The 17,141-nt window shown below is 47.9% G+C and overlaps 1 protein-coding gene across 5 annotated transcripts in view; it reads right to left on the bottom strand.

Annotated features, from left to right (window-relative positions):
* Positions 1-17,141, bottom strand: part of ADAM33 (ADAM metallopeptidase domain 33) — a 75,961-nt gene that overhangs the window by 20,267 nt on the left and 38,553 nt on the right. For 2 of the 5 annotated variants that reach the window (XM_048846399.2, XM_048846400.2), the window contains exons 5-9: positions 13,451-13,527; positions 10,618-10,804; positions 10,095-10,160; positions 839-910; positions 80-246 (exon numbers count right to left, since the gene is read on the bottom strand). In XM_048846399.2, coding sequence (XP_048702356.2) covers positions 80-246; positions 839-910; positions 10,095-10,160; positions 10,618-10,804; positions 13,451-13,527 — 569 coding nt within the window. Of the gene's footprint in view, positions 1-79; positions 247-838; positions 911-10,094; positions 10,161-10,617; positions 10,805-13,450; positions 13,528-13,982; positions 14,001-14,821; positions 15,073-17,141 lie in introns of those variants that run through there. The other 3 variants (XM_048846402.2, XM_048846403.2, XM_075128149.1) reach the window with 3 other exon arrangements.

Here is a 17,141-nt window from a genome sequence, read left to right on the forward strand (position 1 = left end):
GGGGTGGGCTCATGTTAGTGTGCCCTGGCGGCAGAGCGCTCGCCGGGGGAGACACCCACCGAGAAACCAGGGGACTCACGTCAGCAGCTGGGCATTGTCATGCTTCTTCCGAGACCTCAGCATCTTCTTCCACTGCAGGAAGGACCACAGGGTAGCATTAGCGTCGCTGGTGACCATGCACTGGTCCCTCTCCGTCCACACCTCCAGGCCGACGAGGGCCACTTTGATATTCAGAGACCTGTAAAACTGAGCAGGGGGCGGGGGGAAGACAACCAAACAGTGCTTCACAGCTGGGCCTCCGGTGGACTCCTCTGGATTCAGATCACCTCTGCCACGCTTCCCTCCCCACCCCATGGGGCAGAGGCCGTCATGCGTTCAGGTCTCGCATTGCTCGAGGACACACTGGTACTGTGAGTCCTATCTGCAGTGATCCCCTAAGGGAAGAGCTGAACCTTAGCCCCCTAGTAGTCTCCACCCTCGACATGGTGGCAAGGCTTGTGCCAGTGGGAGCCACCCAAACTGGACAGGCCAAAGGGCAGGGACCAGATGAAGATCAGGCCGCTGGCCACTCCGCTTACCCTGCTCCTGCCCTGAGCCACGCTGGATGGCGCAGGAAGGATTCAGACTCAGTGGCCCTGTGACTTAATCGAGACACAACAATGCTGGGAACCTTGGGATAGGCCAGGGGCGCTGTCTAAGACAAAGGTTTGCCTGTCCGGAGCAGGGGCCTCAGCTCAAGTCTCAGCACTGTGAGCCTGGGCCCGGGGACGCAAGGTGCTGTACACACGCGATGCCACGCAGAGAGCAACCTGCTCTGCCAAGGGCACCCGGGCGTTACCTTGTCCACGTAGTTGGCAATCTCCAGAATCCGCTGCTTTGTTTGGCCCAGGTTGCGATTCTGTTTGAGGAACTGGAGAGAGGGGAACAAAAGAGGGATTAGGCGAGGCAGGAGGGCATATTTAAGTCCCGTCTTAAGCAAAGCTACTGAGGGACCTTGCTCGACAACCATACGGGACTGGTGGGGATGGATCTCACAATAACTTCAGCCACGGTCGAAAGAGATGGTGTCCATTTCCATCACCCACGATGGGGCGTCTGGGGTGGCCATGCCGAGCGTTCAGGCTTGAGGGGCCCGGCGCATGGAGCAACAGGGGGCTGGAGCTACTTCTATCGACCTCAGCAGCCGCTGGCCCAAATGAACTCTGACCACAGCAGTGGCAATGAGCTTAGACCGACACGTGTGAGAAATCATTAGGTTAGGTTAGCTACCCGCAGGAGCAGATCTTCCTCGACGACTTCCTGCCACGCTAGTACCTCCAGCTCGTGCAGCCGGAAGGGAGGGGTTCCTGTCTGTTAGCAGAGCGTCCTGTTATTCGGTGCCCCACCCAGACACACGACACTGCAGCAGGACCCTAGCTGCGCCAACGCGTCCCACAGACAAGGGATGAGTGTTCACAGGCCTCTCCTTTGTGGAGAGCTGAACTGCCGGGAGATTTCCTCCTGTGCTTCACCCAGGTCAGTGTCTGGATCTATTGCACAGCAGAGGCCTCAGATTAGTGTCTCGGGGACCACGCTGGGGACCGGCTGCCCGCCTCCGCTCCCGTAACTGCCGGGCGACATTACCGCCCATTGCTCAGGCTGGCGACGCAATGCCAGGACAGGAGTCCGTGCGTTTTAGCTGGCTTGCCAGGGGACTTAGCAATGGAAAGCCAGCGGGAGGATCCAGAACCACAAGGCCAGCTGACCTCTGCACAGTGCATCTTGACAACCTGCGATCTAAATCTCTGGGCCCGATTCTCAGCTGAGGCTGAGCGGAGAGGGGAGGGGAAGAGAACCGGTTACAGCTCCCTGATCCCAAGGACTAGTCTGCCCGGGCCTCGCAAAGGCTTGAGTACCCAAGGAACTGCCCTAATATGCTACTGTCACTGGGTCTCTAACGGACCCTAAGCCAGCGGAGGACAGAGGCCTGCTCTGCCAAAACCCCTCCCCACCGTGCCCCCTACAGAAGCCAGGGGAATTCCCTAGTGGCCACTCACAGCCAGGCAAGAATCAGGCACTGGGTGTCCCATTCTCAGCTCCCATGCAAACGGGGTGTGGCGGGGGGGTTAGCAGCACCAGCATACGCGTGGCCTGAAAGAGAGACCTGGCATAAACGAGGTCTTACAGAGCCACACAGCGACAGGCACGCCGCTATGACTCCTTTTGTCAAATTTCAAATAAAAGGGTGTTTTTGCCTGGCAAGCGAGCAGTCGCCGTTGGCAGCTGCAGCCCAAGCCCTGTGAGCACTCAGTTTCACACTGAGGCAAGTCAAAGGGAAAGCGACCTCGCTGAGTTCCAGCGGCCAAGCTGAGAGGGCTGAGAAGGACAAACACGAGGGCAGAAGTAGTGCAAAGGAAACGGGGTTCCCAGGACTTGATCTGTTGCAGCTGCTGAGGTGGGTGAGCAGGATTCCTCACAAAGAGGGAGAGGGAGATGAGGTCCTGTGCTCTCAGCACCTCAGAACTGGGGGCTAGGAATTCCCGAGCTCCGACACTGACATGCCTTGTGCCCTTGGGCAGTCACTGGCCCGTTCTGTGCCTCTGTTTCCCCACGTGTGATTAAAGCCTCACCTTGGGGTGAGCATTCACTTGCTCATATCTGTCACGTGCTTTGTATATGGAAAGTCCTATATAAAAACCACCACTCTGAGCTCTTCCAAGACAGTGACTCAGGAATAGGGCACCGGCAGCCGTGCTTCATCGAGCCACGTGCCCGTCCTTTCACGCTGACTTTTACATATCCCCGCAGTCATCCCATCTCTCCCAGGACTGATTTGTGAGCCTAATCATTGGAGTGTTAGACCCGCAATAGAGGTGTTTCTACGGGATGGGGAGCAAGCAGATACCGGACAGTGTTGGTATACAACACTTTAAATGCTTTTTTTCCCCGTATTTTTCTCGGAACATAAGATTGTTTTTACACAAAGATTTCTAATAGTACTTGATCTTAAGTCCTTGCTTCAGTTGCTAATTTGCAACACACGCATTCATGCCAAACACACGTCATTCATACCAAGCCTCAATGACCTATAACATATTACATGGCTATATATGAATCACAACATATATTGAGTTTTATATTATATATCTCCCAACATTCCCCCTTCTTGATACATGATTAATGCCATAAATTATTGCAGATTTCAGAGTAGCAGCCGTGTTAGTGTGGATCCTCAAAAAGAACAGGAGGACTTGTGGCACCTTAGAGACTAACCAATTGATTTGAGCATAAGCTTTCATGAGCATCTGATGAAGTGGGCTGTAGCTCACGAAACCTTATGCTCAAATCAATTGGTTAGTCTCTAAGGTGCCACAAGTACTCCTTTTCTTTTTATTAATTATTGCATCACTTTATAATTTTGCAAGCAATTTAATTGTATATATGACTTGCATTGAAACTTTCTATTTGGCAGTATAAACATAGGTTAACAAAATTATTAATGCAAATAACAAAACAATAGGATATAGCATTCAATTTAGAAGAGCTGGGACACTGGGAGACCATTTTTTAAACATTATACCAATGAGAAATTACCAAATTTTTTTTTATGTTAAAATTTGACCACCGTGAGTTAAAATAACATTTGTTATTTTTTTAGCTGAGCAGATAGATACATTTTTTGCATATTTCCTGGTTTTTTTGCTTTTACCAATTAATTTTTTTATCGTTTTTAATGTATTTTTAAATTAAAGGACCAGTTTACATTTTTTGGTTTTTAAACAATTTTTTTTTTAAAAAAAAAAGAGGACGTTGGTAAATAATTTTCTGAATAACGATCTTTGTTACGTTACCTTTACATGACTTAATTGGGTCTTCTTTTGTTATCCATTTTTAAAACACACAAATACACCCATTGCCTAAATTAAACACGGTTGTGCCATTAGAGGTTAAGTACTGCATGGTACAGTGTTTGCTTGAACGGTTTAAATGACATTTTTTCAGGGACCAAGTTGGTTGTGGGCACACCCGTTTGCTTTGTTTTTACTTTTTACAATGTTTTGTTAAATTTTACTAATTTATCATTTTCTTTTGAATTAAGTGTGTTTTACTTATTTTTATTTGCCATAACTTTTTATTAATAATTTCTGGCAACACCCGGGCGACTGCCGCTGGTTTTTGTGTTGGGTAACAGCATTTTGCCTTTTTACGTTATATTTTTTTTTTTTAATTTTGTAATTTGTTGATTTTGTATATGAGGATTTTTGAACCCTTTAAAAGGCCATTGCCCATTACTTAACAGAGTAACCATTTTGTTTTATGCACTGTATTTTATAAGTTTGCATTTGTACACATTGTATCGCTAGTACCATTTTACTGTTAATTTTAGACAGACCAAAAAGATTTGCATTTAGAGACGTTTCTAAGGCTTGGGCTTGTTTTAACTGGAGTTTTACACCTTTTTTGTTCCGATAATGCATCACAATTTTGACACGTGTTTGTATAGCCCCCAAAATTTTACGCAAAGCTGACTTGTTTTTGGTAACGTTTTAATATTAAATGAGATTAAAACTAGCTTCAGCTTCAATACTGCCTACGATATATTTTTATACACTTTTTATTTTGTATAGTTCTGGTCTTTTATTGTTGTTGCCATGCTTGTACTCGAGGCAGATGGCGTACACGGCAGAGGTTGTGCACTCATGTTTGCTTGCGCTTTTTTTAACCAGATTGTTTGATTTACAATAGTTGGGGCTTTGATTACATTTATATATAGGTGCTTGTTTGCCATGATTTTTGGTGCAATTTGGTTTACTGGTATTCAATTAATAAACATAAAAAACTGACCATATTTTTGAAAATATATTCCCCTATTAATTTTTTTTAAAGCAACTTAATTTTATTATTACGGAAGGATTTGCTATTACACCATATTTTGATCATTTAAGAGCCACTGACATTTTATTTTACATGCGTATTAGCCAATTTTTGTTTGTTAGTTACATTTAGGGTGACTACATTAAATTTTAAACTTTAAAAGGTAGTTTAGAGTACTTGTATCTAGATTGTTTTTATGATAACTAAATTAGTACGTATTGCTTTTTAAAATTTTTTGGCTTGAGATATTCCCATGTTACATTTTCGCCATGTTTTTGCCCTGTTTTAAATTTTACCTCAAAAGGGTCCCGAATTCGGTGGTTTATTTTTGTTTGCTGCTCACCTTATGCAGGTTTTAACAAAGTTTTTTACGTTCTTTTGCACCTTAGGCCATAGAGTGACACAGGTTAATAATTTTTATTATTTTTTGGAAGTTTGTTAGGTACCCACTTTACCTTTTCCGTTTTTTTATTTACCACATAGCCACCATGTATGTGTGTGTATACACACACACACACACACACACTAGGTTTAACCTCCTGTTTTATAGCTTGAGCTTTAGTAACTATCATAACTTTTAAAGGTTTTTTGCTGCTAATTTAGCTAAAGCATCCGCTTTATTAATTATTATTATTATTGATTTTGATGCCCTTTAATACGTTTTACTTTTAATTTCTCTGGGTTTTTTTTTAAACCAATTATAGATAGATTTTCAAAAACAAAACAAAAAAAAAGAAATCTGGACCACATTTGTTTCCTCAGCTGTTTCCCAATGTTTTTTCTTTTTAACTTTCAGTGGAATATAATAGGGTCTTGCACCACAAAGTTTGAATGTATATAGACATAAAGAAAGTCTGCAACATAATTTTTTTGTTCAAGCAGATCACTAAGAGCTTTGACCTTGGCTCCCTGAGCTGAAATTCTACTTACAGAACCAGAAATAGCTTCCCCATCAGTTTGTGCAGCTGCAGAACCCTGTATATTTTTTAGAGTTCTTATGGTATGAACTGCCACTTGTAAACCAACCCTTTTTTTTCTTCCCCTTTTGTCCCGAGGCTTAACACTTTATTTACCGGGGGTGCTTTTTTAACAAACTTTGGTTCAGTTTTTGAAAGTGGGCATTTATGCTTCTTTCCTTCCATCAGGAGGGCATATGGTAACATTATGGCTTGTTTGTTATTTTTACAAGTAACTTTTTTGCTAGTTAACATTAAGGTCCATTGGGCCCTTCTGGTATTTGATATTTTTTCCCTGCCGTTTTTCTGATAAAAACATACCTCAGGGGAGAGCGAGGTGTTTGTAGGGGCTGTGCCGGTCGTCAAAGCAAAAGCTTCGGTGGCCCACACAGCAATTAACCATTTTTCCGCCCCCCCAGACTCCAAACTGCTGCTTCGTAGGGGTTAATTTTTTAGACTTGTATGCGACCGGTATTAACTTTTTATTAGTTTTTGCATCAATACCACTGCTAGACTGTGCTGAGTTGCTGCCAACTTACTGACAAACGGCTTGTTTATCTCTGGGAATTTCAGTGCTGGAGCTTGCATTAAGGCTTGTTTTAAATGACAGAAAGCTTCTTTTGTTGTTGTTGCTGAGGGCCCCCCTCCCTAAACGTTTCTTAGTAAATGCCACCAGGGTCCAGTGATTGCGGCAAAATTCCAGATGTGTTTTTTTAAATAGTTAACCCCCCCTAACATCACCCTTAACGCATGAGAATTCTTTGGCCTGGGTACATTTAATAATGATTTTACCTTTTGTTGATTTACCTGAATTTTTTGTTTCCCTAGGGTCACCCCCAAATAATTTTTTTTTTTTGCACTAGTTGGGCTTTTCTTTTTTTTCTTAGCCTTGAAACCCGTTTTCTGAAGGAGTTTTAACACCTTTTCAGTTCGCTCAGTCACCTCCTCTTTCGTGCCCCCCCACCCCCCACACTATGTTATTTACCTAGGAGGAGACTTTTAATTCTTTTCGGAGAATTGATCCAGCAGTCGCACCACATGTTGGAGCGCAATAGCCAGAGCGCAGCGTAGGTCCTGGGGAATGGTTTTCATAAGCACGGTTGTTCCTTAAAAGTAAACGCAAAGCGGGCCCAACAATCGGGATGCAACAGGATGGCAAAAAAACAATTTGCCATATTTATGACAGAGAACCATTTAGGGCCCCCCTGTATTTTTGCCATTCCTTGAGGTCGATCTGCTACTATTGGTACCATGGGGGGGAGCGGCGGGGGAAGCTTTATTAATTTGTCTAAAATCCACGGTCAATTTTTAATTGTTTGAGGCTTTTAATACGGGCCAAATTGGGCTACTGTATGCAGAATTTCCCTTTTTAATTAATTTCTGTTGTTCTAATGACTTAATTTTTTTTTTTTTTTTTAATTCCTGCCTCTGCTTGCACACGATATTTATATTGTTTCTGTGGTGGCCCTTTATTCCCCACGATTTTAACACATGCTTTGATTTTACCACATTTTGCTTTATTTTTCATGTATACATTGGGAAACCCCTTTACCCTCACATGCCGTTTTTCACAGATTCATAGATATTAAGGTCAGAAGGGACCACTATGATCATCTCGTCCGACCTCCTGCACAACGCAGGCCACAGAATCTCACCCATCCACTCCTGTGAAAAACCTCTCACCTATGTCTGAGCTATTGAAGGCCTCAAATTGTGGTTTAAAGACCTCAAGGAGCAGAGAATCCTCCAGCAAGTGACCCGTGCCCCACGCTGCAGAGGAAGGCGATCCAGTATAATCTTTTACACTGCTTCTGCAACACATATGCTGGGAATGTACCCCGCTGTCAGGATGCTTTCCGTCCAGCCCGGCACACGCCACACGCCACAGAACTTTATTAGTTAAATTCAAAACTAACCAATTTCTTTTTTAAAAAGGAGTTCCCAATGTTGCTGGCTCAGCCGCCTGATCTGTAGCATTTGTTTTCTACAACAAAAATCCCCCACTCTCTCTCTGGGGAGAGCTATTTTTACTGAATGATACTTTTTTTTGTCACACCTTCCCCAGTAAAGAAGGCTGCTACAATAATTTCTGACACATATCGAGTTAAATTACAACTTTTATTTACAATATTTACACCAGCCCCACTATTCAATCGGGCATCTTTGGGTTCATTATTTTTTTTGACAAGGACAGTTGTCCTAGGCCTCCCGTTTAAATCCATTTTAATTTAGTGACCATTTCCCACTTCTGAGGGCCCGTTTCCAGTGGGAGCAACTGGTCATCGGGGCTTCCCTACAGAGCAGGCATTTCTGAACCCTCGGCTTCTAGAGCTGTGACCTTTTTTTGCTCCTTAAAATTTTTTTTTATTCTTTGCCTTTTTTTTTCTTAATTAATTCATGCGTCCGTTTTCCATTTTACTTTCCTTAATTTTAAATACCTCCAAGCGATATTTTGAATCACATTTACTCCTTTTGGGGGCTCATTTTGATTATTTCACCCTCTCCCTCCTTGGGATGGGGTGTTTTGTTCTTTACCACGAGTTTGGGGGGGTTGTTTTTTTCGGTATCCTGATTTATAAGCACTCTTATCTGCATATGTTATTGCTTTAACAAAAGGTACTTTGGGTTTCCATTCTTTTACCTGGCTTCCCCCGTCATCATTCGTTGGCAAACGACCCAGTGCATCCATAACAGGTAACCCCTTGTCCCGGGCTGCTTGGCTCACCAGATTAGTAGACAGTGCAAATACATTTTTGTTCAGTCCCTTCAACACATTATTTCAAAATTCCCTCGAACTCAAATCAGCTGCCATCAAAGAATCAGCTGTGACATGTCTGGTGACCTCTGACCTGGGATTAGTCACCGGTTGCATTTCTTCAACCCATAATCCCAGCGCTTTTTTCCTTAACAGGTAATCCCTGGGTGACTTTCCAGGCTTCATGTAATCTGCACTGGACAACACCTTCATGGGTCTTTGACCTCTTTTTTTTTTTTTTTTAAAAAACAGCATCATAAATCGCAGTATCAGTTGGTGTGCTTCTGGCTGCCTGTCCAAGGCAGTTTTCACTTGATTTACTGCCTGTAGCTGCCACGATGAACCTATAAGATTAATTCATATTTAAATTCCTTTTTCCTCCTAATTCTGACCACTATACCAGCCATGTAGCTAAATTTTTTATATTCACTGGGCCCAGTGACTTGACCACCAACTGTAAGTCTGACGAACTCACAGGAATTATTTGGGTCTGCTCTGACCGTATCTCCCCGGCTGCATCCTTAACGGTTGATCTCGGTCTGTTGCTGCTACAGGCTTCTCTGGCTTAGGCTCTTCCAGCCAGTTTCTGATCTCTTTTCTTAACCTAGTATAAAGCCCCTCTCGAGGTTGGCCGAATTCCCTTCTCTTTTGACCCCCCTCGCAGATTTTCTTCAAACCAAATAGCATTTTGGAATCCAAATCCAAATCAAAAAATTTTTCTTTTTGACACAGACAACTTGCAGCTCCTGTATTTTCACTTGCTTTTTTAATGTTGCTAGAGTTTTCTGGCACCAACTGTGAGAAACGCTTGCGATTTTCTCTTCCTTTTCCTTAGTCAAATCCCAAATTAACTGTTTCATTTCTATGACTTGATGGTCTAGTTTATCTTTGTCTGCTTTAATTTTTTTTCCAAGCCATCACTCTTTTTTCCAGTTCCCTATTTTGTTTTCCCATTGTTCTGAGTCTGCATTATCTGTGCCTGCGTATGTGTTATACATGGTTATTAGCAACCTATTGACCTGCTGGACTCTGTAAACCTCTGTAACAATTAACCATTTATTACAATATCCATTAAGCATTTATTAACCCTTTATAAAAGGAAACTTTAATACAAAGGGCTCCCGTTTCCTCTGCAGCCCCACTCCTATCCCAGCACTATGCCTTTGCCCCACTCATTGGTCAGACATTTTGGTTACAGATCAACTCCTTGGGGGCAGAGACCTGTTTTCTCTGCATGTCACCCAGCACACTTGTGGGCCCTATAAAGTAATAATGACGGGTACCTTCTGGGTACCACTGGAAGATTAAGAGTGGATATAATTATGATGGATGGATGGATATGATTGATCTTGGCCATTCCGAAGAACAGATAAAAAATAAAAACCTGACAGAAAGTCAGGGATCCTGGCTCTTCTGAATGACAGACAAAGACCACGCTGTCCCAGCATCCAGCCTCCCTCCCTGACAGTCGTCCGTGTTCCTCCAGCTGACGGTCAATTGGAGCCAGTTTCTGAGAGTTAAGTGCTCACCAGGGTGTAATCAGCGACAATGAACAGCTCCATGTACTTCAGGGTCCTCCAGGTGTCTCTCTTTGCCTGCACAACAAATCACAAGCGTCACCAGAAAGGAGGAAAAGGAAGCCAGTGCAACAGACAGGAATCAGTCCAAATTCTGAGGCAACCACGATCTTGACATTCAAGATCACGTGCATTGAATAGCAATGGGGAAATGGTCAGAGAATGGGAAACTGAGGCACGGAGCAGCCAAAAAAATCTTGGCGGCTCAGATGCAATTTGCTGATCTGGACTGTGACACCAACGTTAGCCCCCCCGTATCTCGCGGAACCTGCTGTGGTATCTTTCTGGACCAATACTCAGTTTCACGTTTCGTCCAAACCAGGGCAACCTTCAACACCGTGCTAGGGCACCAGGCTCCATCCCAGCCCAGAGGGAAGACCACCGCCTGCTGAGCCACGAGCTCTCAGAGCTCTCACCTGCCTCCACACAGGTAAGGACCCTTTAACAGGACAGTGAAAGGAAAGCAAAGACATACCCGCTGATGCACCGGCTTGACGAGTCTGGCAATGTCAGCTACGCTGCTTCCTAACAGGCCGCTAGGCCCACAAGTCCCGCCTTCGACTGGCAAGTGCTCTGCCCGAAAGAGGATGTGATGCTCGGGTTCCGGGGTCCCCAGAGGTTTCAAGTAGTAGCTGTCATTGACATTCAGCACGATCAGGCCGCTGGCAATAAAGAGAGGAGAGCCGTGAATGGAAAGGGAACTTCATGCACACGAGGAATTAAAGGGCAACTCTGACCAAGTTAACCAGGGGAGCAGAGCAGAGACAGATGCCCTGACCCAGCGAAGCACTTATGCATGGGCCTAGCTGTAGAAGATGAGCAGTTCCATTGACTTCTAACTACACGTTAATGTCTGCATGTTGCTGAAAGGCGATGCTGGATCGGGGCCCAACATAACAGCCTGTTGGCGTGCAGTCTGAAGGCACTCGCTGGATTAGTATGGACCAGGCACAGAGCGGCGTGAGCACTTTACAGCTGCTACAGGAAAGGGGGGGCGTCAGGGTAGACTTTGAGAGGGAAGGCAGGAGTTGCTTGGCAAGCGTTCCCCGGGGCTGTTCCCAGGGGAAAGGGTGGCAAGAGTCAGAAGTGGGTGTGGGAGACAATGCGAGAGAAATTCAGATGGAGGGTTAGGGTGAAGGGCAGGCATTTGGAGAGGTGGGACAGATAGAAGACAGACAGACAGACAGAGAGATGGGGGAAGAGATGCCGACGGACAAGCGAATGAATAAACAGCTGTGAATAAATGGATCCAGCAATTTCATGCCTTGGAAAGGATCAGCTCACTCTGTAACTAGGGGCCTAGCTCGCTCCTTATGGATTTGATCCAAACCGTTTTGGCCCACCGGCAGTAACAAAGGTCTCTCATGATAGCTCGTCCCCAGCCCTGCCCCAGCAGTCCCCAACAGGGAGCCTGCACACCCAGCTAGATCATGCAAACTCCAAGCTGCTGGCAATGCAGGGTCTGAACCAGGAATCTGGTGCTCATGCAAAGCCATTTACCCCAAGCAACCACAGCAAGCCAGGGCGCATGCCTGAGCAGGAGAGCGGGCCCAGAGTGCTGGAAAACAGACCCCTGCAGACACCAGAGACCTTGGCATCTTTATGGCACAAAGGAGAACAAACATCAAATGAAACCCCCAGCTGACGAATCCTCCACCGCTGTCTCGGTCAGTTTGCAGCCTCTGGCAGGAATCCTGTGTCAGATGAAAGCCGACACACAGGCCGTCCAGCTGAGGGGCTGGCCCCAACATCCATAACATTCCCCCATCAAATCGAAATCACATGTGCGCATTGCTGGGCAATTACTTCACCTGCTTGGATTGTTTAACATGTGGCTCAGAATCTGCCATATCCTTAATCCTCCTGCTGTCACCAGAGAGCTAACGGCAGCACTGAACAATAGGGTACAGTTTCTCCTCCTCCTCCCGAGCTGGCAGCCCTGCCAGATTTCATTATTTAACCACCTAGGCATTTGGACGCTGATCCCCAGCTCTTCCATAGCGCTTTCAAAGGAGGTCAGTATCATTAGCTCCATTGTACCGATAGGGAAACTGAGGCACGGAGTGGGAAAGTGACTTGCCCAGGGTCACCCTATAGGCCAGTGGCAGAGCCAGCAATAGAAATAGGTCATAGGAATAGCCAGGTCTCCTAAGCCCCAATCCAGTGCTCTATCCATTAGGCCACATTGCCTTCATGCTCCCAGTGACGAGTGAGAGGCAAAGACCTGGACAGACAGACCGACTGTTTAGACAGCCTCCCCCTCAACCCTCCTCACTTTATCTAAAACGCTACCAGCATCAGCCATTGCTATTCGATCTGTTGGTAAATTGCCACAGGACTCCAGCTTTGGGAGACAGCTCCGTCCTTACCTCTAGCCAATTACACGGGCTCTGCCCTTCGGGGCCGTGCCTGGGGCGTTGGCGTTTCTTTTACATGAAAATGGCAGAGGGGAGTTAAATCGTAAAGCGAGCCAGTTCCACAGGCGATTCCAGACCCATCCTACCAGCTGCTGCTGGAGAAGATCGTTTATCGTGTGTCTGGCATTTTACAGACAAAGAGCCCAGTGCTCCACCGCCCTGCATTTTGCGTCGTCAATTTCGTCAGGGCGGAGCGCCTGTAACAGACTCCCAGGTCAGAATGGCGCACGAAGGCACAAGGCAATGGAGAAATGGGCCCAAAGTCTCTATCTAGCCATCCATCTTCTTATGCTGTGCCCATCACTGAGGCATCAGGGCAACTGCATCCAGATGATCTGACGGTCTTGTCTACAGCGGCGTCCTTTGCACCAGTGCACGTGACTGGGGAAGGAAAGCGATGAAAGATCAAGTGCAGCGTAGCGCCTCGCTTGCTTCCCGAGCGCTGCGTCTGCCACAGACAAACAGCGGAGAATGCACTTGGCACGGTAGGTGCGTTGGCTTCACTTGGAGTTTTCCTTGTTGGTTTTGTTATGGCTGCTGTGAGTTGGGGAGTTGATTGGGCCCCTGGTCGAAAGGAGTTTGGAAGCAGGATGTTTTATAGTTTCACAGTCTGAAGGGACCACTGGGAGTGTGATGTGCTGCACAACACAGGCCAGAGAAGCTCCCTGTGTGAACGCGAAGAGCAGTGGTCTAGTCAGCGGGCAGGGGGGTCCAGGCTTTGCAGGCCACATTCAACGGCTTGGCCAGGATGAACAAGGGCCTTGACTATGATGTATGAACTGTGCTTTCCCTGCCAGGAGTTTCCGCCTCCATTGTGTGTCACACACTGAGCCCACACCCTGCCCCCAGTTCCCCCCCCCCCCCACCTGCATGCCAAACTCTCCTCCTTACCTGATCCCCGAGCACGTGCTGAGAACCACCCAGGAGCCCTGGTACCCTCGCACATGGCCGTGGTAATGACAGTGATCCTGGGGAAAGGGAAACAGACAGCAGTGATTGGCTACCATTGGCCATCAGACAAACAGACCCTGCTGCTTGCTATTCCCATCCACTGCTCGGTGACAAACCAACCCTGCTGTGGCCCCAACTAAATCAAGACTAAATCATGTCACCCGCCAACCCAGTCCATCTAAGGACAGGGAATTCAACACACCTTGTCTGCACCCCCCGTAGGCTGTGTGAGGGACTGTACCAAATTCAGCCACTTGTCCTGTCCAGGCCTGATCGCACTCCCATCAAAGGCAATGAGCGTTTCGCCATGACTTCCATGTGAGCTGGACCAGGGCGCAGGTGATCAGAGCTCTCTCACTTAGAGCACCCTGCTCCTGTAGCTCTGGGCCATACGTCAGGCAGCCCATAGGGGAAATAATCCCCGCCCCAGAGAATAAACCCCACACAGCTGCTAGAACAATGCCAGACTCACCATGAATCTGGATCCCAAAGTTCACTGGACTCGGGAGTCCTGGACTAAATTCTCACTTCACTTTACGAAAGTGGATGAGTATCATTATGCCCACTCTACAGATGGGGAAACTGAGGCGCGGGGCGGTGACCTGCACAAGGTCACGAAGCAGGTCAGTGACAGAGTCGGGAACAGAACCAGGGGCTTCCGACTCCTGTCCCTTGCTTTAACTACCATCTCCCGTCAAGCTGCGGCGCAGCCAGTGAGGACAATTTGAAGGCCAGCTGCCGTGCGGTACAAGGAAGGCAGATACGCACGAGGCGGGGGGATGGAGTGAGACACCATCGGAAGGGCAGGAAGGCCTGAGGCAGGCTGTGTGGGGAGACCAGATCGGGGAGCGGGAGGAGAACGGGGGCAGGAGGAAAGCAGCTGCCTTCTGCTGCGTGTTTCTCTTTCCCTGGGATGGGAGGTGCCGTATCCCATCCAAGAGACACAAGCAGCCGTGTGCTGCTCACATTCCTAAAGATACATGCGTCAGCCCCACTGCCAGGGAAAACAGGTCACCCCAGCTCCTCACACAAGCAGGCCCATGGCGAGCCATGTTGGGAGGGGAGGGTGCCCAGTTATCAGCCTCGGGGGGCCTACGTCTGCACATCGGGGCCCAACATTTCAAAGCAGGCACCCTCAGTGCACAGCTGTCTGGGGGCTGAACTGTGCCCACTCGCGGGGGACTTGGGGAGACGGGGCAGAGCTACCCCTGAGAGAGCTGCACCCACAGTGGAGGGAAAAACTAGCTCCGCGGGATCTGCACGGGCCCAGCAAAGCAAACCTGAGCTTCGGGGAACACGCTTTCCGCTGACCTGGCATCCCGATGTCCTCAGACCACAGCCCGAGCCCGGAGGAGCCTGCCCCCAGCAGCCTGGCCCAGGGAAGGGAGGAGAAGCAGGGTTCCATGGGTCTGGAGAAACCATGCTCTGGGCCAGCTTTGTGATTTGGGGTGTGGGAGATGAGTGGGAGACAGATACCCTGAGGACAGGCTGCTTAGACTATCACACGTTAGAGATGGAGGGATGGTGCCCTGGTGACAGAATATCTTAAAGTGGGGTTGTGGGATCACTGGAGAAAAAAAGAGAGAGAAAAAGAAAAAGAAAAAGGCTTAATATTGAGGCTCTAACCTCCCGGGGCGATAGATTCGATTCCGATAGATGGGTAGGCTGAAAGAACAAAAGCCTAAATGACAGCAAGGGCGTGGTGGATGGGGCAGACTCGCTGGCTCCTCTGAAGCCTGTAGCCCCATCTCCCCTGGCCACAGAACCATGGCTGTAACCACAGTTCAAGCCTGGTGCCAGACAAGCTGGTTTCCAACACCACGTTTGGCCGGTAGGAGTGTGTGGGTGGGACTTACGATCACCTCCGCCCGTAGAGAAACGGACCTGAATGCGTTGGACGTGAGGGGCACTGGGGCTCCAGCGTGGTTTTTAAATATCCTTAGTTCAGCCTGGCCCCTACTAATGCTGCCTGGCCAGACAGCAATGGCTTTGTGCCACCGGCTGCTAAACGGAGCTCGCCACTGAAATCAATGGGGCTTGAAACCAGACAGCAGGATCCAGGCTTGTAACAGAATCCAGTTTTGTTTTTAGATGGCAGTGTGGTCCTGGGGGAAGGTCTGGGAGGCCGGAGTCCTGGTTTCTCTTCCTGGCTCTGCCACTGACCTTCTGTGTGGCCCTGGGCAAGTCACTTCCCCCTCTCTGTGCCTCAGTTTCCCCCCCCCCACACCTTTTGTCTGGCTTGCCTTTGGGGCAGAGACTCTCTCTCGCTCTGGGTTTGTACAACACCTAGCACAATGGGACCCTGATCCCAGTTATGCCCCCTGGGCTTTCCTGTCATACCAGTAATAATAAACCAAGTTTTTAAGCCTGGTTCTTTAGTCAGCACAAGGCTGGCTGCCCAGCAGGCATCCAGCAACAGCGCTGTGGTCTGGCTATTGAGGTATTTAGACTGAGCTCCCCTGCCCTGGAATCTGTGCCCATAACACCAGGCAACTTGCAGAATCGGTGCAGCAGGCTTTCTGCGAGGGATTGAATTTCCCTCTGGCTCCATCCATCCACCCGCTTCCTTTCACTAAGACAGCTTCACTTCAGGGCTGTTTGCCCAGCCTGTCGGTGGGAGCCTAAAGAGAGGGACTCCGTCTGTTAAATCAAGCTGTCTTTCCTACACCCACCTCTTCCCCAGTTTGGGCGAGGTTAGCTGACAGGCGACCCTCACAGTGCCATGCCAGAGTGCAGGTAAGGGATACATGGCAAAGGGCACTGTGCCCACCTCTGGGGTGGAATGGGGCTGCTAATCAACAGAGCCCAGAAATTTAGGACAGGATCTGAAAAGCAGAGAGCTGGTCAAAAAGCAAAACAAACAGGAGAGGGAATTTAGTGAAATTTTTCCCCCCAATGTTTCCGCTGTTTTACAAAATGTGGCGTGTTTCTTTCTTTCTTTCTTTCTTTCTTACTTTTAGAGTTGGTTAAAAACTCAGGGGGAGATGTCACAAAATTTGTAAGTGTTTTCCCTGCGTTGTTTGAATTGCAAAGTTTGAAATGCTGAGGAGATGTTTTAGGTTCAAAAGCCATCGTCAGCCATCTGCAGAAGAATATAGCACCTAAGGTCTGGGAGTTAGGCAGACAGAATGAAAAGGGAATCTAGCCAGGAGAGCAGAGTTCCCAGCACTACGCAGACAAGACATGAAAAGAGCAGCTCTGGGTAAGGAGACTGTCGGTCTAAGGGGCTTGGATGGCCCCTGTGACAGTCGGATCTGACAGTCTTTAATGCATGTATCCTCACAACACCCCAGTGCGGTGGTGAAGTGAGCTGGAGCACTCACACCCTTTGAGAATCTGTGCGGTAAACCAGCCACAGCCCTCGGAGGCTCCCGAAGAGGAGGCCCCCCAACAGAACAGCCATGTCAGCCTTGTGGAACTACACGGGCAGGGTGTGCTGTCCGGTGGTCACAGTAGGTGTCTGGGAGTCAGGACTCCTGGGTTCCATTCCCGCCGCTACACTCGCCAGCTTTGCTTCAAGTCGCTCAATCGCTGAGTGCCTATTTCCATTCCCACAGCGCGTGTTGGTTTATGGGTGTTTCCATGGGCACTGCCTCAGTGTGGGCATCGAGCAGCTCCCCGACACGAACAG

The sequence above is a fragment of the Caretta caretta genome, chromosome 4 (genome assembly GCF_965140235.1).
Source record: "Caretta caretta isolate rCarCar2 chromosome 4, rCarCar1.hap1, whole genome shotgun sequence".
Taxonomy (NCBI): Eukaryota; Metazoa; Chordata; order Testudines; family Cheloniidae; genus Caretta; species Caretta caretta.